Raw genomic sequence first — 26773 nt, 5'->3', positions numbered from 1 at the left:
GTCTCCAGCGCCCTGAGCACCTCACCCGGCGTCTCCAGCGCCCTGAGCACCTCACCCGGCGTCTCCAGCGCCCTGAGCACCTCACCCGGCATCTCCAGCGCCCTGAGCACCTCACCCGGCGTCTCCAGCGCCCTGAGCACCTCACCCGGCGTCTCCAGCGCCCTGAGCACCTCACCCGGCGTCTCCAGCGCCCTGAGCACCTCACCCGGCGTCTCCAGCGCCCTGAGCACCTCACCCGGCGTCTCCAGCGCCCTGAGCACCTCACCCGGCGTCTCCAGCGCCCTGAGCACCTCACCCGGCGTCTCCAGCGCCCTGAGCACCTCACCCGGCGTCTCCAGCGCCCTGAGCACCTCACCCGGCGTCTCCAGCGCCCTGAGCACCTCACCCGGCGTCTCCAGCGCCCTGAGCACCTCACCCGGCGTCTCCAGCGCCCTGAGCACCTCACCCGGCGTCTCCAGCGCCCTGAGCACCTCACCCGGCGTCTCCAGCGCCCTGAGCACCTCACCCGGCGTCTCCAGCGCCCTGAGCACCTCATCCGGCGTCTCCAGCGGCCTGAGCACCTCACCCGGCGTCTCCAGCGCCCTGAGCACCTCACCCGGCGTCTCCAGCACCTCACTCGGCGTCTCCAGCGCCCTGAGCACCTCACCCGGCGTCTCCAGCGCCCTGAGCACCTCACCCGGCGTCTCCTGCGCCCTGAGCACCTCACCCGGCGTCTCCAGCGCCCTGAGCACCTCACCCGGCGTCTCCAGCGCCTCACCCGGCGTCTCCAGCACCTCACCCGGCGTCTCCAGCACCTCACCTGGTGTCTCCAGCAAGGCCCGATTTGCCTAATAGGCCGAGTGATTTTCATTTTTTTTTCAACAAATTGTTTCCAATTGGTTTATTGGAATTATTATTATTTTATTATATTAAGAACAAACTATTAACATAGTTATGTTAGTTTAGGATAGATTATGCTAGTGTTACGGCCCAACTGGGACGCAACCGGGTTCTTCTCTAATGGTATTAGAGTTTGGGTATCCGGCCCCAAGTTAATAGAGGCTTTCGAGGGGTGTGTTCCGTAACGCAAGTTAAAACAATGGGGAAGGTACACAAATACACCAGTATTCTAATGTATATGTATATTCCTTTACATATATATAATTTCCACCACCATTTATGAATAAAAAGTCAGACACGGGAATTATTACTATACAATATATACAGCTTCGTCTTCCTCCGAAGACACTGGATACTCGGCGACGCTTCCTCTGGGTAGCCTTTCCTGGTCTCCTCCTCCGTGGCCCAGATCCCACGATGAATCCACCCTGGCCTCAGGCCAGCCAAACCACAATCCCGCTGGGTGCCTCGTCGTGATGGCCTACAACCACGGTCCAGCCTGTAACTGGCAGGTACTAGTCAGCTTCGCTGTCAGGCCACTCCTCGACTAATACAAGGGTTGCGAGCCCTAGGCAGGAGCCTCGTGTGACTCGCTGGTCACCCTCCTCGGTCGTCACCTCAGTGGGTGGTCTCTTCCACCAGCCAGCCCCGGATACGGTGAATCTCGTTACTGCCACTCCTCAGGCAGGCAATCATACACTCAGCAGAGTTCGTCTGGGGTGGCTCACAGCTTCTACAAAGCAGACTGGTGACGAGACCTTGGCTGCCTTGGGTAGACTGACTCCACGTACCTCACAACCGTCCTTGGTTGACTCTGAAAGTAGATACGTCATCAGTACTGGGGACACTACCTGGGGCTACTAGGAAACTTCACTTACTACCTTAGACAGAAACGTCCACCTATTTGCTCCATAGATGGCGTTCATTGTCTAAGCGCCACCTCACCAGAGGTCAGCAGCGGTTAAGTCCCGAGCCGACTAGGACAGGAATCCAGCGCCTGTTGCCGGCATATCCTGTCACCACTAGATGGCGTTGTCCATGTTATGGGGTTTTCGGGAGCGGACTCGCAGATGGCGTTGTCGTCACTGCTCCGTGCTCCGACGATGGACTCGGGTCCATAACAGATAGGTTAAGTTAAGTTAGGTAGGGTTGGTTAGGTTCGGTCATATATATACGTTAGTTTTGACTCAAATTTAATAAAATGTACTCATACCTAGTGAAATAGATAGCTTTATCATTTCATAAGATTTTTTTTTTAGAAAAATGAATAAATTCAGAAAAACTTGGCTTATTAGGCAAATCAGGCCTTGCACAGTAGGCCGAGAAGTGCGTTCTAGCTACTAGGTACATTATATATTTATATATTTATATATATATATATATATATATATATATATATATATATATATATATATATATATATATATATGCGAACAAGTCTGAATGGTCTCCAGGCATATTCACACCCCAGAAGTGACTCGAACCCATACTGCCAGAAGCAATGCATCTGATGTGCAGGATCCCTTAACCACTCGACCAACACGACCGGACAAAAGAGGATGGTAGACGAGGCTATTTCCATCCCCTCGCCGGCACTCGGTTGGTAATCTTGGGCATGGTATTTTATCAAATCACCTCATTCCCATGAATACCAACCGAGTGCCGGAGGGGGGATAGAAATAGCCCAGGCTACCTTCCTCTTTTGTCCGGTTGTGTTGGTCGAGTGGTTAAGGGATCTCGTACCTCAGATACATAGACATATTATTATTCCTGTAGACATATATTATTAAATATGACCGAAAAAAAAAGATTAATAATTTCTAACACAAATTTTCTCAATATTTCTTATGTTTCTTTTCACTGTCGATGGTAATTGAAAAATCAATTCTCCAAAATTCATTTTTATTTCTAGTCTGACGCGACACTTAAACGCGTTTCGTAATAACTTATTTCATTTTCAAAGACTTTAGTTTACACACACACAACTGTAACTTGCAAACACTAAACAGAGTTTAAACAGCTTTCATTTTATACCTGCATTTGGGTGAGGTGATATGTTACAACAGTTTTGGATGAGGTGAAAACAAACTTTCAACACAAGACACAACACGAAACAATGGGTATAATATTAGGTAAGTTAAAGGGAAGAATGGCAGTAACTGCAAAGGGCCTACTGGCCCATATTTCTTGATGCTTCTATATTGGTGCGGAGTCTTGAAGTGGGTAGAATATAGTTGCACATTAATTGGCTGTTGATTGCTGGTGTTGACTTCTTAATGTGTTGTGCCTTGCAGATAGCCGCCTGCTATCGCAGAATCTATCGATGATTTCCGTGTTTTTGTTAAGACTTCTCTGGTGATGGTCTGGTTGCGGGAAGAGATTATATGTTCCTTAATGGAGCCCTGTTGCTTATGCATCGTTAATCGCCTGGAAAGAGATGTTGTTGTCTTGCCTGTATACTGAATTCTTTGAGGCTTACAGTCCCCAAGTGGGCATTTGAAGTCATAGACGACATTGGTCTCTTTTAAAGCGTTCTGCTTTGTGTCTGGAGAGTTTCTCATGAGTAGGTTGGCCGTTTTCTTGGTTTTATAGTAAATCGTCAATTGTATCTTCTGATTTTTGTCTGTAGGGATAACGTTTCTATTAACAATATCTTTCAGGACCCTTTCCTCCGTTTTATGAGCTGTGGAAAAGAAGTTCCTGTAAAATAGTCTAATATGGGGTACATGTGTTGTGTTAGTTGTCTCTTCAGAGGTTGCATGGCGTTTCACCTTCCTTCTTATGATGTCTTCAACGAAACCATTGGAGAAGCCGTTGTTGACTAGGACCTGTCTTACCCTACAGAGTTCTTCAACGACTTGCTTCCATCCTGAGCTGTGGCTGAGAGCTCAGTCGACATAAGCGTTAACAACACTCCTCTTGTACCTGTCTGGGCAGTCACTGTTGGCATTGAGGCACATTCCTATATTTGTTTCCTTAGTGTAGACTGCAGTGTGGAAACCTCCACTCCTTTCCATGACTGTTACATCTAGAAAGGGCAGCTTCCTATCCTTCTCCATCTCGTAAGTGAAACACAACACAGAATTCCGCTCAAATGCCTCCTTCAGCTCCTGCAGATGTCTGACAACAGGTACCTGTGTAAAAATGTCATCAACATACCTGCAGTATATGGCCGGTTTCAAGTTCATGTCGACTAAGACCTTTTGTTCGATGGTACCCATGTAGAAGTTCGCAAACAGGACACCTAGGGGGGGAACCACCGAAACCAGGATAATCAAGAAACTAACAACATTACATGGAGGACCTATGGCAATTCCACGACCGAGAGACGGCTTCCTGAACCTTGCAGGAATCAACCTCACTGAGGACCAAGTCACTCTCCTAAATCTAGGTATAAATTGTCACGTTTTGTCCAGACCAATTGAAATGGCCCATAAAGTGGAGTTGGAGATCCTGTTGGACAACATATTCGACCTTGAGACACAAAAGAAAGTCACCACCAAGGACACCTTACAAGCAGAACTTATTGCAGAAGGAGGAAAGAATCGACGCAACTACAGAAGCACCATACTGTCCCCCGAGCTCAAAGCGGCAGCTAAGAGCCTTCGTGACAAGAAGGAGATAGTCGTCAGGAGAGGTGACACGTCGCCAATATACGCTATTCTTAAAAAAGACGAATATCTGGCGTAAATGAACCTCATACTCTCTGACCAAACTAAATTCCAAAGGGTAACGAAGGACAGTACAGCCGAATTGAAAGCAAAGGTCAACAAATTGATCGAAACTGTGAACGCTAAGAAATCCGGACTCCACCTGCTAAAGATTATTGGGGAATACAAACCTGGATATGCATATGGAAATGTCAAGACACACAAGCCTGGAAACCCACTTCGGCCAATCATCAGCCAGATACCCACACCCACGTACAGACTGGCGAAGCGACTCAAGGGCTTGCTGACTCCTTATGTCCTTTGCGCCATCACCCTGAAGTCTCCAAAGGAATTTGTTGACTTACTGCGGGGAACACGGGCCACAGGGATAAGAGCCTCGTTGGAAGTAGAATCACTGTTTACCAACGTACCTGTGGATGAAACAATCAGGATGATAGCGGACAGAGTGTATCGTGATCCGGCCTGTACTCCTCTTGACATACCAGAAAACATTCTAAGGAAACTACTCCAAGCTTGTAATAAAGAGGCACCCTTCTTGAGCCCGGATGGGCACATGTATAAGCAAGTAGATGGGGTCGCCATTGGTTCGCCCCTAGGTGTCCTGTTTGCGAACTTCTACATAAGTACCATCGAACAAAAGGTGTTAGTCGACTTGAACTTGAAACCGGCCATATACTGCAGGTATGTTGACGACATTTTTACATAGGTACCTGTTGTCAGACATCTGCGGGAGCTGAAGGAGGCATTTGAGCGGAATTCTGTGTTGCGTTTCACTTACGAGATGGAGAAGGATGGGAAGGTGCCCTTTCTAGATGTAACAATCATGGAAAGGAGCGGAGGTTTACACACCGCAGTCTACACTAAGGAAACAAACATAGGAATGTGCCTCAATGCCAACAGTGACTGCCCAGACAGGTACAAGAGGAGTGTTGTTAACGCTTATTTCGACCGTGCTCTCAGCCACAGCTAAGGATGGAAGCAAGTCGATGAAGAACTCTGTAGGGTAAGGCAGATCCTAGTCAACAACGGCTTCTCCAATGGTTTCGTTGAAGACATCATACGAAGGAAGGTGAAACGCCATGCAAACTCTGAAGAGACAACTAACACAACACCTGTACCCCCCTATTAGACTATTTTACAGGAACTTCTTTTCCATAACTCATAAAACGGAGGAAAAGGTCCTGAAAGATATTGTTAATAGAAACGTTATCCCTACAGACAAAAATCAGAAGATACAATTGACGATTTACTATAAAACCAAGAAAACGGCCAACCTACTCATGAGAAACTCTCCAGACACAAAGCAGAACGCTTTAAAAGAGACCAATGTCGTCTATGACTTCAAATGCCCACTTGGGGACTGTAAGCCTCAAAGAACTCAGTATATAGGCAAGACACCAACATCTCTTTCCAGGCGATTAACGATGCATAAGCAACATGGCTCCATTAAGTAACATATAATCTCTTCCCACAACAAGACCATCACCAGAGAAGTCTTAACAAAAAACACGGAAATCATCGATAGGTACAGCGATAGCAGGCGGCTTGATATCTGCGATATATATATATATATATATATATATATATATATATATATATATATATATATATATATATATATATATATATATATATATATATATATATATATAATATAAATTAATATTTATCTAAAATAAGTTCCGGATGTCTCGTCAGTTCTTGACCTCCATGGGGTTCTATTGTGACGGATCCTGTGTCGGTCATGACTGAACTGGGTTCACACTTTTCGACTGCTAGCTCCGGCTCTCATCTTTCTCCTTCTTTTCTTGCTCGTAAGCACCTTCTTGAATCTGGTCCCTTAGATTTCTGCAGTCATCTTCAGCTTCCGTATAACAATCTTTTATCTCAGAACTCCAGTCTGCCCTTGCTTTTTGCTGTTCTATGGCGGTGGGCTCGTATGATATTTATTATGAAATGCTTTGTCATCTCCCTCCATGCACGTTTCAGTATTTACTGAATATTTTAACCGTGTCTGGGAGTCGTCGTTAGTCCCTGAGGACTGGCTTCATGCGGTTGTTCTTCCTATTTAGAAACCAAGTTCTCTAGGGACTTTCCCTAAAGTTTTTCGACCCCTTGCTCTAACGAGTTACGTTTGAAAACTTTGAATGTTCACACTGATGTAGTTCTTGGAACACTATCATCACCGTTCTTCTTCTCAATTTGACTTTTGCAAGTGCCGCAGCACACCTGATGTCTTGGTAAACTTAGTGGTCTATATTCGTACTGCCTTTGCTGCGAAGACCTCCCCTTCTTGCTGTCTGTTTGGCCAGGAAAAGGCGTATGACACCACCTAGAGATACCATATTCTGTTCCAACTCCGTACTTTTGGCCTTCGTGGTAATCTCCCTCTCTTCATTTAAAGCACTACTCTTTTCCTTGTTGTCGTCGTTGGTCTTCTTTCCTCTCTTCCATCTGGCATTTTCTAAGCTTTCTATGTTGATATTACCCTCTACTGTCAGGGGTGATGTCTGGCCTTTTAATCAACGGAGGCTTTAACTTGCGATTGATGCCGTGTCGTCCTGGGTCACCAATCATGGCTTCAGGTTCTCTATATTTAAGACTTGTACCATGCCCTTCAGGGGGCGTCAGGTTCCAAAAATGCAATAAATGAAAACTCGTTCGATTTCAATCAAACTTTTTTGACAAGTTTTATATGAAAAGTGTTTCATCTGGTCCAAGTTTCAGCATCGTAGCATAAATAGGAAGGGAGAAAAAAAATATTGAAGTAGTTGTGAAAATTATGCAGAAATGGTCAAAATCGATTATCAATCAAAAGTGTCAACTGAAATCATAGCTACGACTCTTTGCTATCACAATAGCATATATTAAACAAATATTATAATTAGTTTAATTGGAAAAAAAATTTAAGGAAAAAAAAAGGATTTTTTTTTCAATAATTTTTTTTTCATTTTTTTTCGGGCGATTTGCATCAAACGTACACACCTGACTGTACGTAAGCCTATCTGTAAGGATGCCAATTTTGGAGAAAATTGGTTGATGTCAACCTCAGCCACAGATTTTAGAACCTTAGACTTTATTCATTTCTGTTTTTTTTTTTAATTGACACAAACGTTTACAAAACTGATTCATTTTTTATTCAATTTAAATGAAACTTACACAATATATGTGGAGGGCATGTCTCTACATTGAAGGGTTTTCATTTTTCTCTAAGTTCATATATTGATTTTATAGTAGCAATAAACATGCCATATTTGCAAAATTTTTTTAGGGAACTTTGAACATTTGTATTAGGAAAACTAAAGATGTTTTGGAAATTCTAAAGCCCACAATCCTTTATCATATGCTAATGTGTCAGAAAAGTGTCACAGAATAATTATATCTGAAACGTGTGTTCTGAAGTGTGCACTTGAAAATGTGTAAAAAACGTTGAAAAAAAAATCTCCCTTTCTATTTACGCTGCAGTACTGAAACTTGGGACAATTTCAGCACTTTTCATATACAACTAGTAAAATAATATTGGTTGACATTGAACAACTTTCATCTATAAACCTCAGACGCCCCCTTCACTCAAAAGCAGGTCGTTCTTCGACCCCCCTCCCCTTTGTCGCTATATGGTAATTATCTTTTTGTACAAGTATTCTGCTAAAGTTCTGTGGTTAATCTTTGACACTCTTTGTCCTGGTCGCCCCATATCTCTTATCTCCGAGTTGAATGCTCTAAGGTCCAAATTACATAAGGTCATGTCCCATACTTTTCGGGGAGCTGATAGGCGCACGCTCCTCTCTCCACATTCCTCTCTCGTGCTGTGTAGACTCGATTATGGCTTACTCGTCTCTCTCTTCCTCAACTCGTCGTCGTCTTGATGCTCTTCACCATACTGGGTTATGCCTCATCTCTGGTGCCTGTGAAATTATACATCCGGCTATGGGACTTTTTACTGCTCATGTTAAACTTAAGTTACTTAACCCAACTTTGGGCGCCAGATGTGAGAGGTTACTTCGTGAATCACTGCAAACACACAGGCAACCAATTTGGGAAGCCAGATGTGAAATTAATGATCCAGAAAGTGAGAGGCATGAGCAAAACGCCAAGGGTCCAGCAGTCCAGGTAGAGTTGAACACCAGGGCGGTCTTCACTTCCGCAAGCAATACCCGAGCCATCCTCACTTGGGTCGTTCACTCTGCAACTCGCTCACATGCGAATCTAGCAGGTTGTAGATAGATCCTCCCACCGTATTTATAATTCAGTGATAAGGGTTAAGGGCTGGAACCCGAGCCAACTCAAGTTGGTATTAAAGTCAATTTGTGATAAAAATAAATGGGGCAGTACTGTAGAACGAGGAATAATACTTAAAGGCACGAGTAAGAAAATAATTGAAATAATTCAACAAACTCACGTTCTAATACACAGACACCTACGTTACGTTAACTCGAGTGTCGCTTCAGATCAGTGAAAACACCACTTTACAGTAGGTCTCCAGACTCCCACCACTTGATAGGTGTAAGAGACAAGTCTCGACCCACTGGACAGGTCATCAACAACAGTAAACTAACCTGAAACACTTTTTTTTTTGAGATATATACAAGAGTTGATACATTCTTGTACAGCCACTAGTACGCGTTGCGTTTCGGGCAAGTCCTTAATCCTATGGTCCCTGGAATACGATCCCCTGCCGCGAAGAATCGTTTTTTCATCCAAGTACACATTTTACTGTTGCGTTAAACAGAGGCTACAGTTAAGGAATTGCGCCCAGTAAATCCTCCCCGGCCAGGATACGAACCCATGACATAGCGCTCGCGGAACGCCAGGCGAGTGTCTTACCACTACACCACGGAGACTGCATAATTGAGTGTGCACTCTTGTTAAATATCAAAACACATCACCACAATATACTAACATGTAAATGCGTATACAACAATGTCATTGAGACAACAAATCACAAGTAAATTCTTCTACTCAATGTCACTAAAACATTCAATTACAAAGAATTCAATTAATTACACAATTGTATTAATTAAATAATGTAAATTATGTTAATTACTCTCACATAGACAGTCAACAACCACAATTACTTTAGTAACTGTCTTTGTGACAGGTTGTGATGATCAATGATAATCAAATCAAATACAATTTTAGAATTCAAATTACAATACAAATTACAATACAAATTACACAATCAAAGATAATTAATCACCAACAATTATGTTAATTAGTGTCATAGTCAACAACCATCAGTTACGTTAATGATACTATCACATAGACTAGTGCCCAAACAGTGATAATCAAATTACTTCACTAATTATGTTAATGACTTCACTAATTAACCACACCGTTAAATATAGCTTATCACTTAAACAAGCCCCTAACAAGGGTGTCACTCTACACCACAACATAATACACAATAATTACACACAAATGAGAATAAATCAATATTAGGTTGCCACACTGACAACCGCTAATCACTTCACTAATGTACGTGCCACTAAGACAACCGTAGTAATCAATCTCTCAACAATTCCTGAAAACAGATGTTTAACAATCCTAACTCAAATATGTTTATAATACAATTGTTCACACACACAATACATCACCTGTCACTGCACTAATGCCAGGTGAAGGATATCTTGAGATGATTTCGGGGCTTTTTAGTGTCCCCGCGGCCCGGTCCTCGACCAGGCCTCCACCCCCAGGAAGCAGCCCGTGACAGCTGACTAACACCCAGGTACCTATTTTACTGCTAGGTAACAGGGGAAAGGTTAAGGAAGGTTAAGAGCTGACACTATTGACAAATTAACACCTGCACGATCTCTGGACACTACCACAGCGAACTCGTTGCGATATAACTCTGATGATTCGAGATCGGGTAATTACCAATTACCAAATTACTGTGCACACTACAATTTAATTAATACCAGAGAATGTGTACTTACATACATATCACACACCAGTCACACTCTTACACACCTGTCGTAGGTGAAGATCGATGTGGCAGGAAGACTGGGGATTATAGCAAGAGAACCTGGCATTGAATCTTTCAATGCTAGGTAAAGTTCACACCTCCAGCTATGAGATGATTGATGATGATCCTTAGTGCTCAGTGATGCAATACGCGAGCCGGTCGATCACAAAGATACGACCATAAGAACTCTGGCGTAAGGTGCAACAAACACTCATTCTTTACACAAAGGTTCACTTAACACCTCTCCTTGATGACACAACTAGTATGGCAGAGTACGCCCGTTACTGAATCCCGTTTTCTGTCCTGGCACGAGCGAGGACACCCACCCTCACCCTGCCTTGAGCCAGGGAAAATATTCCCTCCCCCCCCCCATACTCACCCCCACACTCGTGAAACCACCACACGTTTGCTAACACCTAAAAGCTATTCACACTTTTGGTATATTTAACACTTGATTGTTCCTCAGATGACTGGACAATCACTCTTCCAATCAAACTCACATTGACCGAGACTTACTGATGAATAGGTATATTGAGCACATGCGATTCTTACTGTATCTTCTTGTAAGAAATCACTACTCACGCTCCTGAAACTCTCACGTCACTCCTTACTTAGCAATCTTCACTACTAACAGGTGGGGATGACAGACGTGGCCTGGTCCTTGCTGACTGGCGAAATGTCGTAATTTCTTCTTCTGACGGAAATTAAATCCTCTGAACACCTGCAGTTTCCCAGTAATTCGGTAGTTGGGGTAATTGCTGGCGTCAGGGTTATAGTGCTACTTAGAACACCAGGACAAGGCGACTTATTCTTAAGCTCTCAAAGCAGCCATCTCTCTCCCTTGGATGTGTCCTCCAAAATGGCGTCACTGGGCTCCTCAGGCAGCCTCGTGCACCTGGCAAATGCTGCGATGTCATTTCTTCTTGGCCTATCAGAAGTGTAGGCCTCTCCTGCTATTCCTATACTCTCCCTGGAATGGTTTAGGCACCTGTGCACTCTCTTCGTGTGGCATCTGGTTCCACCCGCTTCCAAGGCAATGCCCAGTTGTTTCCGGAGTGGGAGGAAGTCTTGTTGTCACACCCAATGGTTTTTAGGGAAGAGAGCCTGTCTTTAACCCCCACTATCACTCTACAGCACACATTATCCCCCCCCCCCCTGGATGGGTAGTAGGTCACCCCTGTTAACAGAGCCCTACGGTCTGCATTGCAGCTAACTCAGGTGACCCAGATCGCAACTGTTGACCTCTTGATACTCCTCTGAATGTGCCAGGTCCATTGATACCCAACTTGGCATAATTCGGATACCAAATAACGGAGTTAAATATTGCAAGCAAAATATCAAGCAATAAGTTAGGACTAGGAGAGGCTGTGAGATTTTATATATATATATAATGTGACAGGTTTTGGTATCGCAGCTATACTGAACCCGGATGGTATGGCTCTCCATCATGCAAATAAACAAAAACAAAATGCTGCTACTGGCCTTACAGTCTGTAAGTCGCAGGTGGAAACAAATGAAAATCATCAAATAAATAATTAATACAATTTACTGAAATATTACTGAACAAAAATGGCACCTGAGAACACTTGGCGATCATATAATGCAAAGGTCGACAAGATCATATGAAAATTAATACAAAAATAGACTGTAATAAATTCAATGAATACAATGCATGAAGATATACTGGTGTAGTGAAGACAGCTACCATACCACCATGGCATCAGACACACGGCGTTGGCTGAGGGCAGACCACGGGTGAGGGAGACCAAGGTGATCCAAGAGCACTGAGAGACTGCCTCTCCAGGGTGGTTGTTGTTAAAGATTCGCTACCTGGAACAGAATTCCAAGTAGCACGGGCTATGGTGAGCCCGTAGTGCCTTAAAACTCCAGGGATGCGGCGCCCCTTATATAGTCTGGCGGTGATGACTCATCCGGTGTCAATGCAAGGTGGACATCTGGTCAACTAGCAAACTGCTAGTTTGTGGCAAGCAGTGCCTTTGTGTTGAGCTGCACCACTGCTAGTTGAAGGCGGTTAACTGCTTGTTTGTGAAGGCAAACTACTGATTAGCAGAGGCGCTCAGCTTGCCACCGAGTCGTACCAGGCCGTGCCAGGCCCTGGGGGGCTCAGAGAGGTGGAGATGTGGCAGGACCAATGTCTCATCTAGGTTGGTCTTCCAGTGCAGAGGCATTGAAGGTCAGGGGAAAAGGCAGTTCCAATGCTATGCAGGGGATCACGTGACAATACCTTCCTCTGAAGGTTGAACTCAGCAGAAGGGACTGCTCTTAAGCAGTTTATACTTTAAGATGAATTCATAGAAAGGTGGGAGCAACCGACAGGACTTCAATGAAGTTGAAATCCTTATCCCAAGGTTACCGACCTCCACAAAAGCGAGTGCACTTAGTACGGGTAGGTCACGGATTCTTACACCAAATTTAATATGATGTGTGGCACTATGAATCAATTTTCGAATCTCAGAAGCAGGCCTTCAGTAAAAATTCACCTAAAGCAACAATCGTGCAATGCACAATGCAGAATGTGTGTGTGTGTGTGTGTGTGTGTGTGTGTGTGTGTGTGTGTGTGTGTGTGTGTGTGTGTAATAATATTATTATGGGGTTAAACATAAAGACTGTTCTCATATAACAATAACAAGTTTATTCAATAAAAGACTAAGACTACTACAACGATGACGTTTTTACGTTAATGTCTTTCAGTGGCATGACACAGACAGATAATTAACAACCAAGTGTAGCAAGAAGTCCTACCCTGTGCCGCAAGGCTGAATACTGAACTAACTGAACAATTCGGAGCGCTCACTGAAGACACAATTTAGCAATCTAAATTACTTACAGCCCACCACAATATAACTAATAATTACAACTTGCACGAACAACTCTTGCAGCCCTTCTGCAAATATAATCACAATGACTTGGTGGTTAAATGACAACATGGGTAACCTCTTATCAGTTCTACATTAACACTTGTCCCTCAAGACACTATCAAACAATAGAATAAAAGTTACACTAAGTGATCCTCTGTGATCAAACAATAGAATAAAAGTTACACTAAGTGATCCTCTGTGATCAAACAATAGAATAAAAGTTACACTAAGTGATCCTCTGTGATTAATTACATTAATTGATTGTCAACAGCAGTCAGCAACAACTAGTTTATGTTAAACACAATCGCGTCTCTTAGACACTTCACTGTCAACACGCTAACTTGCTCGCCCTTAATTACTCAACACACTTGAACCATCAAGCATTCAGCGAGTATTTACCAATTAATTACTGTCAACCTGACAGCCCATTAATCCAAACGAGTTGCTTTAGAGACTAGTGTCACCCAATTGACAGTTGTCTCCACGGTCTGTCAAATTTACGTTAATGAGGGTTAATTACCCTAATTAACTTTGAGCAATTAATTACCTGTCCCACGGACATAATTAATACTACACATACAAATTACTCTCCACACTGCCTAAGCAGGGCTCATCAAACACTGTGAATTCACGAAGTGGTGGGCGTTATTTACCCTAATTAACGTGAGTTATCAACTGTCCCACAAACTGATATGATAATCATGAACGAATTATGCTAGCTCGTATGACTTCGTTCTTCCGACAGTCAAAGCCATTAATTACACTAATTAACTTAAGCCACTAATTAACCATCCCATGGACAGATAAATAGTCTAGACATTACGTTAACACAATTAGTGTCGCCCTCCCGACAGTACCTCACCCCGGAGTGACTTCACTATGATGAGGCTAATTGCCCTAATTAGCTAGTGATCAATTAGGCTGGTCCACGGAAAGGTAATTGCACCCGTACGTATTACATTATTCTCAATACTGTCTCAACACAACAGTTTCCCTCATCAAGCAATGCGTATCCCTTGGGTGACATTAATAACCCTCAATTAACACTCACTGATTCCTTCAAGAGCCAATTAAAAAAGATTACACCCAGGACCTTGTCACCCAGGACCTTGTCACCCAGGACCTTGTCACCCAGGACCTTGTCACCCAGGACCTTGTCACCCAGGACCTTGTCAGAGTGACAAATAACACCCAACACAGCACGGTACACCTTGCAGTAGCCTGCAATGGATGTCAAACAACCCACAGTGAATTAACGTGTGTATTCACCGCCCAAATAACACAACACTTTGTGAACAATTTACACTGGCAAAGTATTACAGTAATAAACCACTTGGAAATCTCCCAGTACACAGTTAGTTACACTACCATTATGCACTGCCAGAACTGGATACTCCTGGAAAGATATCACATATATGCTACGTAGAACATACTACACATAAACCCCACTTTACTCCACAATGGAAAATTGACAGTAATGACGGTAATTAGCCGTCTGAATGACACACAACTAAATGTATTCTAGTGGTATTCACTACACACTTTTACGTCCTTATACAGTCGTGCCCTCCCCAGGTACTGATCAACGTTAATAATGGTGATCTCTCACGTCAGCACTTTGATCACCTGCACAGGTGTTGATGGACAATACATAGACGGAACCCTGGCTTCGAAGCCAGTTCCTGAGACTAATTTCACCAAAACAGGGTACTCACTCTACCAGACCGGTCTTCACAATTACACAACCTCGTTCATACAAGAAGTACTGCAGAGCTGTAGATCACCCTAACTTCCTTCACGCGGTAAACACACAACCACGGATGATGAACACGGCGCCTTGCCAAGACGCTGAGCGGTGTTAGTCAGGAGTGTGGCTCGTGGTTTATGTCGTATCGTGTCGCGTCGTATCATACACCCTCCCCTCCCCTCCCTTCCCCTCCCCCCACATAGAGCAGACTGCTCCGCACCCAGTATATAAGCGTGGGTGAAATGATGACGCGGTCTCCAAAGGGCCACCACTTACGGGCTATTCATGCCCGTGCCACCTTTTGGGTGGCTTAATCTTCATCAATCAGATGACGCGGTGAGATAATGTCAGGGTCCCAAGCGTTGGAGCAAAACTCTATGAATTTCTAATGAATACTTTCCCTGAATTTGCAATAGAACCTTCCCTGATATCTTTTCTGACAGATATTCTAGTCAATGAGACCTGATGACGAGCGATGCGGGAATGAAGTGCGGATACATTTGCAGCAGTCTATTGCCTTTGCTCTGGTGCGAACACGCGGCTGACTCTATATATTAAGTTCACATCCTCAATTAAATCCAAACACTTTCGCCCGCGAATTCTGGAATCTGCGTATATACTGCGGAGTCGCGTCGAGGTACGATGAGATAGAAGGGACTTAAGTATCGTTGCAGGCACTGTTTCACGCAGTCTGGCCGTGACTATGCAACAACAGCCTCCTCTACACACGACTTAAGGCAGAATGCCTTGGCGAGTAAAACAGAGGTGACGTCATGTGGTCTCCTATGTACTCAAATCCACCAATCAGGTGACAGCCCGCCATGCAGCCTACTGAAGCTGTATGTCTCAACCAATTACAGATCTTCCCACGTATCACCTGGCCCTGTGACGTCTCGGCGTGGAGGAATGAGGTGGCAGCCCATATGACCGTTGGATCCCCCACCAAAAAAAAAAAAAAAAAATAAATAAAAAAAAAATTCCCAACACCCTCTTCACTTATAACTCGCATGAAACATACTTATGGCTATACCTTTCATTACAGACGTGTCACAGCGACCACTGTAGTCTTCTTGGAAGGGGCTTGTCAAGGGCTGTCCAGAGACACACAGCAAGCTTGTGTAGGTTAAGCATTTCCGAAAGTAAGGCCCAGTGCACAGGCTTGATACACTTGCCTTTCCTGCTTTTGTGTGTGTGTGTGTGTGTGTGCGCGCGCGCGCACACACACACACACACACACACACACACACACACACACACACACACACACATACACACACACACAAACTGAGTGCCCAAATGAGCCACAGAGATATTAGAAAAAACTTTTTTAGTGTCAGAGTGGTTGACAAATGGAATGCATTAGGAAGTGATGTGGTGGAGGCTGACTCCATACACAGTTTCAAGTGTAGATATGATAGAGCCCAATAGGCTCTGGAACCCGTACACCTGTTGATTGACGGTTGAGAGGCGGGACCAAAGAGCCAGAGCTCAACCCCCGCAAGCACAAATAGGTGAGTACACACACACACAATAATGTACAAACTAGCTGAGAAAATCCATTCCCTCACAGAGACTCGACTTTCACCGTGCCTTTCGTTAGACTCCTACTGTGAGTCTATATGTTGAAACCAGCATCCTGTCTCTACATGATCACCGTGATCGCTACTGTCTTCACAACTTCGCGCGGTCCCTACAACACCTTCACTCTCGCTTATGTCATACTTTGACCATTACCTCTATAGTGGGGCCCTGTTCTCTTTCATCATTTTCTCTTTTCAGTACCGTTGTCTCGCTTGGAAGGTTCTCTCTCTCTCGGTTTGTGTTACCAATATTGTTCTTCGTGTCGTTGCATACTTGTCTCCATGAAAGGTTCACCTGGCTAAGTTTTGTAAAGCTTTGACCCACATGACTAAAGCTTTTACTCCTACAGTTCTGAAACACCTTTTTCTTGCTCACTTTTCTTCACACTCCCGCTCCATGTTGACTCTGTTTACTATTGTTCCCCTTGGCGACGTTTTCTCTCTTCCTTAGTAATAAGGCAACTGAGGGTTTGACAGCTGAGTGGACAGCGCTCGGGATTCGTAGTCCTGAGGTTCCGGGTTCGATCCTCGGTGGAGGCGGAAACAACTGGGCAGAGTTTCTTTCACTCTGATGTCAATGATCACCTAGCAGTAAATAGGTACCAGGGAGCTAGACGGCTGCTACGGGCTGCTTCCTGGGGGTGTGCAACAAAAAAGAGGCTTAGTCGAGGACCGGGCCGCAGGGACGTTAAGCCCCGAAATCATCCCAAGATAGCAATCTCCAGATAATCATCTTAAGGGCCTTCTTCATCTTCCGCTTCCCACTGACGTCTTCCTCGAACTCATTAGACTCTGTGTTGACTCTAACTCCTTCTCTTTCAACGGAAAATATTTCTCTCAAATTTTCGGTGTCGCAATGGGTTCCCCTCTCTCCCCTCTTCTTGCTAATCTCTACATGGAATATTTCGAAGCCGTTCTTCTTCCCACTATTGATACTCGTCCCTCTCTCTCTGGCTTTGCTATGTTGATGACATTTGTGCTTTATGGCCGCATGACCTTAGTCTTTTCCCGCCTTTCTTCTCATCTCTTAACAATCTGGCTCCTTCCGTCCATTTCGAAGTTGAATGGGAATCTAAATCCGTCTTTCCTGATCTTGACGTTCATGTTCACAGCTTTGTGTCTGGATTCTCTTTCTCTTTGTCTACGGCAAACCTATGCATAGTGGCATGTACATTCACTTCTTTTCCTACCATCCTCCTTCTGTTAAGAAAAGTGTCCTCGTCTCTCTCTCCCTCCGCGCTCTACGCATCAGCGACCCTCAGTTTCTTGATACTAAAATTTTATCTATATACAAATCATTCTCTTGCTTTGGTTACCCCTTACATTTTATCAAGTTTGCTGAAGTTAAAAGGTTTTTCTGAAGCTAAATGTAATTTCATGCATCCCAAACCTGTCTTCAACACTAGTACCACTGTGCTCTGCCTTTCCTTCATATCTGAACTAAAAAATCTCACTAATACCCTTCGTCCTCTTGACATAAAGCTCACCCTTGAGTGACAAGCTAATACTCTTCGTAGTAATCTGGTTCACACTGCTCATCCTGCTTCTAATGCTGCTGGTGTCTACTATATTTCCTGTTCGTCTTCGCCTCTCCAATACTTTGGGGAAACTGGCCATACACTAAACGACTAACTTAAGGAACGCAAAAGAAGCGTTAAGTCTGCAGACACAAACAATGCTCTCTTCTGTCATGTTAGGAATTCTAGTCATCCTATTGACTGATCTACTAATAATAATCTTTCCAGCCTCAACTCTTCACAGACGTCGTCGTGTCGAATCGGCTCTGATACACAACCTACCCAACATGAACCTTAGTCGTAGCTTTGTCACTGCACAATAGCGGAGAAGAGATCCCTGTACACCATGGATCACTGCACACCATGGATCCCTGTACACCATGGATCCCTGTACACCATGGATCCCTGTACACCATGGATCCCTGTACACCATGGATCCCTGTACACCATGGATCCCTGTACACCGTGGATCACTGCACACCATGGATCCCTGTACACCATGGATCCCTGTACACCATGGATCCCTGTACACCATGGAAAAACTACCAGACTAAAGCTACATCAACAAATCCAGTGTCAACTCATTTTCTTAGCAACTCGTAACTTTAATGATTCCACAACAGCTAAATATTTTCCTTTCCTCGTTGAATAAACTACACAAAAGAGACGCATGTATATTAAAAAAAAGTTTTAATCACACTTTGCCTTTGATGAATTATCCACTCGATTCACCAGTTAATAGAAAGTTGCACGTCAGTTAGCATGGAGGATAATCTGTTACTGGAGTTTGCTGTTGACTGATCAAATAATTTATTTTTCGGTAATTACTTTGTGATTTTTCTACTAATATTTAAGTAATAGTATTTATAATATATTGGATTATATCTGCTAATTTTATATACAAATGGAGGCATATACGACCGTATATACAGGCGTTAATATGCATATATATACATATATGCATACACGCGTAAAAGCATATAAATGATTTGGTATATAGATATATACACATATCTTTGTAACCGGGCTAAAAAAAATCCGTATGAAGACGCAATCACATAAAAGTATTCATACGTTCATATGGATTCACACATACACATGTAAAAGCATATATACACACACACACACACACACATGCACATGATCACAGTGTACTGATATTTGAGTACTTAGTAGAGTTAGGAGTAATATTCCCCCCAAAAGGAACTAGAAAGCAAGGAGAGGGTGTGCCCAAGGTGGCCGGACAGAATCTCACCATGGGTATTGAAAGAGTGTGCAGAAGCACTTTGCTTGCCACTCTCCATAATGTTTCTCCATAATGTAATGAAGTAGGTCACTGGAGACAGAAGACCTACCAGAAATTTCGAAGACAGCTAATGTAGTCCCAACATACAAAAAGGTAGTCCCATCCCACAAAAACATAGTCCCAACATACAAAAAGAGTCACTGAACTACAGGCCAGTGTCCTTAATTTATATTCCATGCAAGGTAATGAAGAAGATTGTGAGAAAGAACCTAGTAGCACATCTGGAGAGAAGGGACTTCGTGACAACCCATCAACATGGGTTCAGGGAGGGTAAATCTTGCTTTGCAGGTTTAATAGAATTCCATGATCAGGTGACAAAGATTAAGCAAGAAATAGATAGAAGAGCACACTGCCTTTTCTTGGACTGACGGAAAGCCTTTGACACAGCACCCCATAAGAGGCAGGTGCATAAGTTGGAGAAACAGGCAACGTATGTTGCCTGTTCTCGGTTTAACTGGTAGGGTGCTCTCTACAAGGTAGAGATTAACTGGTAGGGTGCTCCAGTGGATAAGGGAATACCTAAGCAATAAGTAACAGTGTTACTGTGAGGGGCGAGGCCTCAGAATGGCGGGAATTTACCAGAACCTGTCTCCTGAATCCCATATCAAAAGAATATCATCAGCGTCGTATGCGAGGCTGGCTAATATCAGAACTGCCCTTTTGAAACATGCGTAAGGAATCATTCAGAATTTTGTATACCTCATATGTAAGACCAGTCCTGCTTCGTGTCATCCTTTTCCGATTTTAAAATAATCAGCATGAAAATTGCCACTGTAAAAGACACTGAAAACCTACAGGAAGATTAAATTAACTATTCGATTGGGCAACTGAAAATAACATGATTTTTAACGGTGATAAGTTCCAGGTACTGAGGTATGGTGTAAACGAGGAACTTAACGAAACACAGGGTACAGGACACAATCAGATCTACTCGAAGAAGGAAAGCAACATGTAAAAGATTTGGGAATTATGATGTCTGACGATCTGAATTTTAATGAACATAACCGAGCAAATATAGCGGCGGCCAGGAAAATGATAGGATGGATTATGAGAACGTTCAAATCGAGTCCCCACAGCAATGCTTATACTATATAAATTACAGGTGCTGTCCTGATCTTGAATATTACTCGGTTCTCACTTCCCCTTTCAGAACAGGAGAGATCTCTGAATTCGATGGAATAACCATATACAGCACGAGTAGACAGGATAAAACGTCAAAATTATTGGGACTGCCTCTAAGCTCTCACAATGTACTTCCTGGAAAGGAGACTATAAAGGTATCAATACACACATGGAAAATACCTGAAGGCCAAGTCCCAAATTTGCACAATAGAATATAAAAAAACTGGACCGAAAGACACGGAAAGAAATGCCGAATAGAACCATTGAGGGGTAGAGGTGCCATAGGCACAATCAGAAAACACTGAACATCAGAGGTCCACAGCTGTTCAATAGTCTCCCAGCAAGCATTAGAAATACTGCCGGAACAAAGGTGGATGTATTAAAGAGGCAGTTGGATGGGTTCTTACAAGAAGTGCTGGATCAACCAGGCTGTAGGGGATATGGAGGCCTGCGGGTCGTTCCAAGCAACATTCTGTTGGACTAAGTTATCACACGTCGAGCCTGGCCTCAGATCGGGCTCGGGGAGTAGAACCTTAGAAACACTCCAGGAATGCTCTAGGAGTATGTGACCCCAACATGGAGCCCGTGCCTTGTCAAGCACACGATGAAGCTGGAGAAAATTCAAAGGTATGCCATTAGACTAGTCCCAGAACTAAGACGCATGAGTTACGGTGAAAGGCTTCATGAACTTCACCTCACAGAAGAGCTCGGGGAGATATGATCACCACATACAAAATTCTGAGGGGAATTGGCAGGTACATAAGGACGGATTATTTAACATGGGTAGTACTAGCACAAGGAAGGAAGGAGGGGGGAGCAGGTGGAGACAGAGTACCCAGGTTAGTCAGGGGACAGTTAGAAACAACTTTTTCAACGTCAGAGTAGTTAACATGTAATGCATTAGGCAGTGATGTGGTGGAGGCTGACTTCATACACAGTTACAATGCTAACCAGCGTATATACATTTTCTTCAGTCCTCCATGGAAGGGGTTAGAGATTTGTTAAACATATAGTTCAGGAATTTATTGAACAATCAACCACAGAAGGTGATTCGTTGCTTTTAAAATGCTAAGCTAACCTACATACGTAAATACATAGATACACAGATTTACGTATGCCCTACATAAAGTGTTCGATGTGTCTTTTACATAGTGTCATTACTGTGAATTTACGAAGGTGAAATGTAATTCTGATCAGCTTCCCCATATACTTTATACACATACACACACACACACATATACATACATATACATATATATATATATATACATATATACATACATATATACACACACATGCATACACATACATTTGTCTCTTTTACTCTGACAAGGTGAGATAGCTGATAGAGAAACTAGTGTGTAATTAAGCACTTAATCATTGAAGGTGATTAAGGGGCTTTTACAAGCTCAGGTTATATAGTTACAAACAAAGAGGTGTGTGGAGAACTCGACAAGAGATTCCAGGAGGTCTTCACAATAGAGCAAGGAAAAGTTCCTGAACTAAGAGGAGTGGCGATAAACAAGCAGCCTTGGAAGATATTAAAATTACCAGTGATTAGGTTAGGAGGTATCTGCTCGATCTAGACGTGATTAAGGCTGTTAATTGGACGGGATGGAATCTCACCATGGATACTGAAAGAGGGGGGGGGGGGCAGAAGCACTTTGGATGACACTATGGTGTAAAACAATTCGCTGGAAATAGGAGACCTACCAAAAAGATGGGAGACAGCTAACGAAATCCCAATATAAAACAAGGGTGATAGAAAGGAGGCCCTAAACTACAACCCGGTGTCCTTAACTTGTATACCATGCATGGTGACAGATAAGATCTTGAGAAAAAAGCCTGGAAGCACATCTGGAGAGAAGGGACTTTCTAACGCACCACCAGCATGGTTTTAGGGATGCAAATGGTACAAGTTTAGGGATGCAAACTTACAAGTTTAATATAATTCTATGACCAGGCAACAAGCATTAAGCAATAAAGAGAAAAGTGAACAGAATGTATTTTCTTGGACTCAGCAAGTTTTAGACAAAGTCCCCGATAAGATACTTGCATTAGTGGGAGAAACAGGCTGGAGAAAGTGGTAAGGTGCTCCAGTGGATAAGGGAGTACCTGAACAACAGGAAGCAGAGTTTTACAGTGAGGGGAAGGAAATTATCAGGACTAAGCGCCAAGACATTAAGACTTAATAGCATTTAGAAGGGACCAGGAAAAAGATTTAGGATGGGAGAGTGGGAAAGAATGGTGCCCAAGTACTTGGACAGTCGGCAATTGAACGCCGACCTGCATGCTGCGAGACAGTCGCTATACCTTCCAGCCCAAAGGGCGTGATGACCTCAGACTGGCGTGATGTCACCAGCAGAGTCCCACAGTGTTCTGTACTCAAACCTATCCTGTTTCTGATATACGTGAATGATCTTTCAGAAGGTATAGACTCATTTCTCTCAATGTTTGCTGATGATGAGAAAGATAATTATGAGAAGGATTAAGACAGAGGAGGACGGCAAGAGGCTATATAATGACCAGGTCAGACTGAAGGAATGGTCCAATAAATGGCTACTAAAGTTAAACTCGATCAAATGCAAAGTGATGAAGACAGGAGTAGCGAGCAGGAGGCCAAACACAAGTACAAGTTGGGAGGGAAATACTTCTGGAGTCAGGAGGAGAAAGAGATTTGGGTATGATATCACACCATATCTTTTCCTTGATGCCCACATCTAAAGGATAACAGCAGCATATACAAGGCTGGCAAACATCAGAACTGCCTTCAGAAACTTGTGTAAGGTATCATTCAGAACCTTGTATACCTCATATGTCAGACCAATACTGGAGTATGCGGCTCCAGCTTGGAGTCCATATCTAGTCAAACACAAAACGAAGTTAGAAAATGTTCAGAAGTGTACCACCAGGCTAGTCCCCGTGTTGAGGGGTATGAGCTACGAGGAAAGATTACTGGAACGGAACATCACGAGACAAGACAGAAGAGTTAGGGGAGATATGATCGTCACCTATAAAATTCTCAGAGGAATTGGCTGGGTAGATAAACAATTTAACACGGGTGGCACACGAACAAGGGGACACAGGTGGAAACTGAGTATCCAAATGAGCCACATGGACGTTAGTAAGAACTTTTTAAGTGTCAGAGTAGTTAACAGATGGAATGCATTAGGCAGTGATGTGGTGGAGGCTGACGCCGAACACAGTTTCAATGTAGTTATGATAGAGCCCAGTTGGCTCAGGAATCTGTATATGAGTTGATTGACACTAGAGAGGCGGGACCAAAGAGCCAGAGCTCAACCCCCGCAAGCACAACTAGCTGAGTACAAATAAATGAGTACAGAGGGCATAACCACACTCCTTCTCTCCCTCACAGAGGGCCTAACCACACTCCCCCTCTCCCTCACAGAGGGCATAACCACACTCCCTCTCTCCCCCACAGAGGGCATAACCACACTCCCTCTCTCCCTCACAGAGGGCATAACCACACTCCTTCTCTCCCTCACAGAAGGCATAACCACACTCCCTCTCTCCCCACAGAAGGCATAACCACACTCCTCTCCCTCACAGAAGGCATAACCACACTCCCTCTCTCCTTACAGAAGGCATAACCACACTCCTCTCCCTCACAGAAGGCATAACCACACTCCCTCTCTCCCCACAGAGGGCATAACCACACTCCCTCTCTCCCCACAGAGGGCATAACCACACTCTCTCTCCCTCACAGAGGGCATAACCACACTCCCCCTCTCTCCCTTACAGAGGGCATAACCACACTCCCTCTCTCCCTCACAGAGGGCATAACCACACTCCCTCTCTCCCTCACAGAGGGCATAACCACACTTCCCCCATCTCCCTCACAGAGGGCATAACCACACTCCCCCTCTCTCCCTCACAGAGGGCATAACCACACTCCCCCCCTCTCCCTCACAGAGGGCATAACCACACTCCCCCCCTCTCCCTCACAGAGGGCATAACCACACTCCCCCCTCTCCCTCACAGAGGGCATAACCACACTCCCCCCCTCTCCCTCACAGAGGGCATAACCACACTCCCCCTCTCTCCCTCACAGAGGGCATAACCACACTCCCCCCCTCTCCCTCACAGAAGGCATAACCACACTCCCTCTCTCCCTCACAGAGGACTTCGTCGTGTGCGCCTCCAGGAGACGGGTCCACAGATTCTTCTGGTGTGATGGCTGGCCTGACTGTGCCGACACCCACGCTGACGAGCTGAACTGTGAGTGTTGCTGTGTTGTGTGTGGTCTGACTGTGCTGACGACGACAGCTGTGAGTGTTGCTGTGTTGTGTCTTGGCTGACTGTGCTGACGACGACAGCTGTGAGTGTTGCTGTGTTCCTCAGCCTCAGCATAATATTACTCACAGTGATGCAGAAGACATGAGGGAATTCGTTTATCACATCAGTGGAGTCCTCAAGACAGTTTTGTTTGGGACGAACCTTTCAAGTTGATGTTGGTGAGAATGTTATAAATAATGATTGTGTCATGCGTTAACAACTATGGTGAGAATAGACAAGAAGAACCTGGCGGGAAGTCAGTGTTCAGTAATGAACACGATCACCTTTATTATATGAATATTTTAAGCATGTATAAATATAAACATGTTAGAGATTGATGGGAAGGTCACATGAATATGTGTGTGTAATTACCTAGTTGTACTTACTTAGTTGTGCTTGCGGGGGTTGAACTCTGGCTCTTTGGTCCCGCCTCTCAACTGTCAATCAACTAATGTACAGGTTCCTGAGCCTACTGGGCTCTATCATATCTACACCTGAAGCTGTGTATGGAGTCAGCCTCTACTACATCACTGCCTAATGCATTCCATTTGTCTACTACTGACAGAAACAAAAATCTTTCTAACGTCTGTATGGCTCATATGGGCACTCAATTTCCACCTGTGTCCCCTAGTGCGTGTGCCCCTTGTGTTAATTAGCCTGTCTTTATCTACCCTATCAATTCCCTTCAGAATCTTGAATGTGGTGATCATGTCCCCCCTAACTCTTTTGTCTTCCAGCGACGTGAGGTTTAATTCCCATAGTCTCTCCTCGTCGCTCATATGCCTCTGTTTTGGTACTAATCTGGTGGCAAACCTTTGTCACCAGACAAACCTTTGCCACCAGACTGGTGTGTGTAATTACCTAAGTGTAGTTACAGGATGAGAGCTACTCTCGTGGTGTCCCGTCTTCCCAGCACTCTTTGTTATATAACGCTTTGAAACTACTGACGGTCTTGGCCTCCACCTTTCTTCTCACCTAACTTGTTCCAACCGTCTACCACTCTGTTTGCGAAAATGAATTTTCTTATATTTCTTCGGCATCTGTGTTTAGCTAGTTTAAATTTATGACCTCTTGTTCTTGAAGTTCCAGGTCTCAGGAAATCTTCCCTATCGATTTTATCAAGTATTGTTACTATTTTGTACGTAGTGATCATATCACCTCTTTTTCTTCTGTCTTCTAGTTTTGGCATATTTAATGCCTCTAACCTCTCCTCGTAGCTCTTGCCCTTCAGTTCTGGGAGCAACTCAGTAGCATGTCTTTGCACCTTTTCCAGTTTGCTGATGTGCTTCTTATGATATGGTTACCACTCAACCGCTGAATATTCTAGCTTTGGCCTAACAAAAGTCGTGAACAATTTCTTTAGTATTTCGCCATTGTGTGTGTGTGTGTGTGTGTGTGTGTACTCACCTATTTGTGCTTGAGGGGGTTGAGCTCTAGCTCTTTGGTCCCGCCTCTCAACCGTCAATCAATAGATGTACAGGTTCCTGAGCCTACTGGGCTCTATCATATCTACACTTGAAACTGAGTATGGTGTCAGCCTCCACCACATCACTTCCTAATGCATTCCATTTGTCAACCACACTGACACAAAAAAAAGTTCTTTCTAATATCTCCGTGGCTCATTTGGGCATTCAGTTTCAAACTGTGTCCCCTAGTGCGTGTGCCACTTGTGTTAAATAGCCTGTCTTTATCTACCCAATCAATTCCTTTGAGATTCTTGAATGCGGTGATCATGTCCCCCCCTAACTCTTCTGTCTTCCAGCGACGTGAGGTTTAATTCCCGTAGTCTCTCCCCGTAGCTCATACCTCTCAGC

General features: G+C 44.1%; 1 protein-coding gene across 1 annotated transcript in view; it reads left to right on the top strand.

The window, feature by feature from the left end:
• The window catches only part of LOC123759743 (G-protein coupled receptor GRL101), a 785517-nt gene that overhangs the window by 115976 nt on the left and 642768 nt on the right, over positions 1-26773 (top strand). Inside the window, exon 6 of the mRNA XM_069319377.1 lies at positions 24804-24902. Coding sequence (XP_069175478.1) covers positions 24804-24902 — 99 coding nt within the window. The remainder of the gene's footprint in view (positions 1-24803; positions 24903-26773) is intronic.

Source organism: Procambarus clarkii, chromosome 8 (genome assembly GCF_040958095.1).
Source record: "Procambarus clarkii isolate CNS0578487 chromosome 8, FALCON_Pclarkii_2.0, whole genome shotgun sequence".
NCBI classification, from domain to species: Eukaryota; Metazoa; Arthropoda; class Malacostraca; order Decapoda; family Cambaridae; genus Procambarus; species Procambarus clarkii.
The sequence above is the reverse complement of the archived record's forward strand: the minus strand, read 5'-3'. Positions and strand labels throughout refer to the sequence as shown.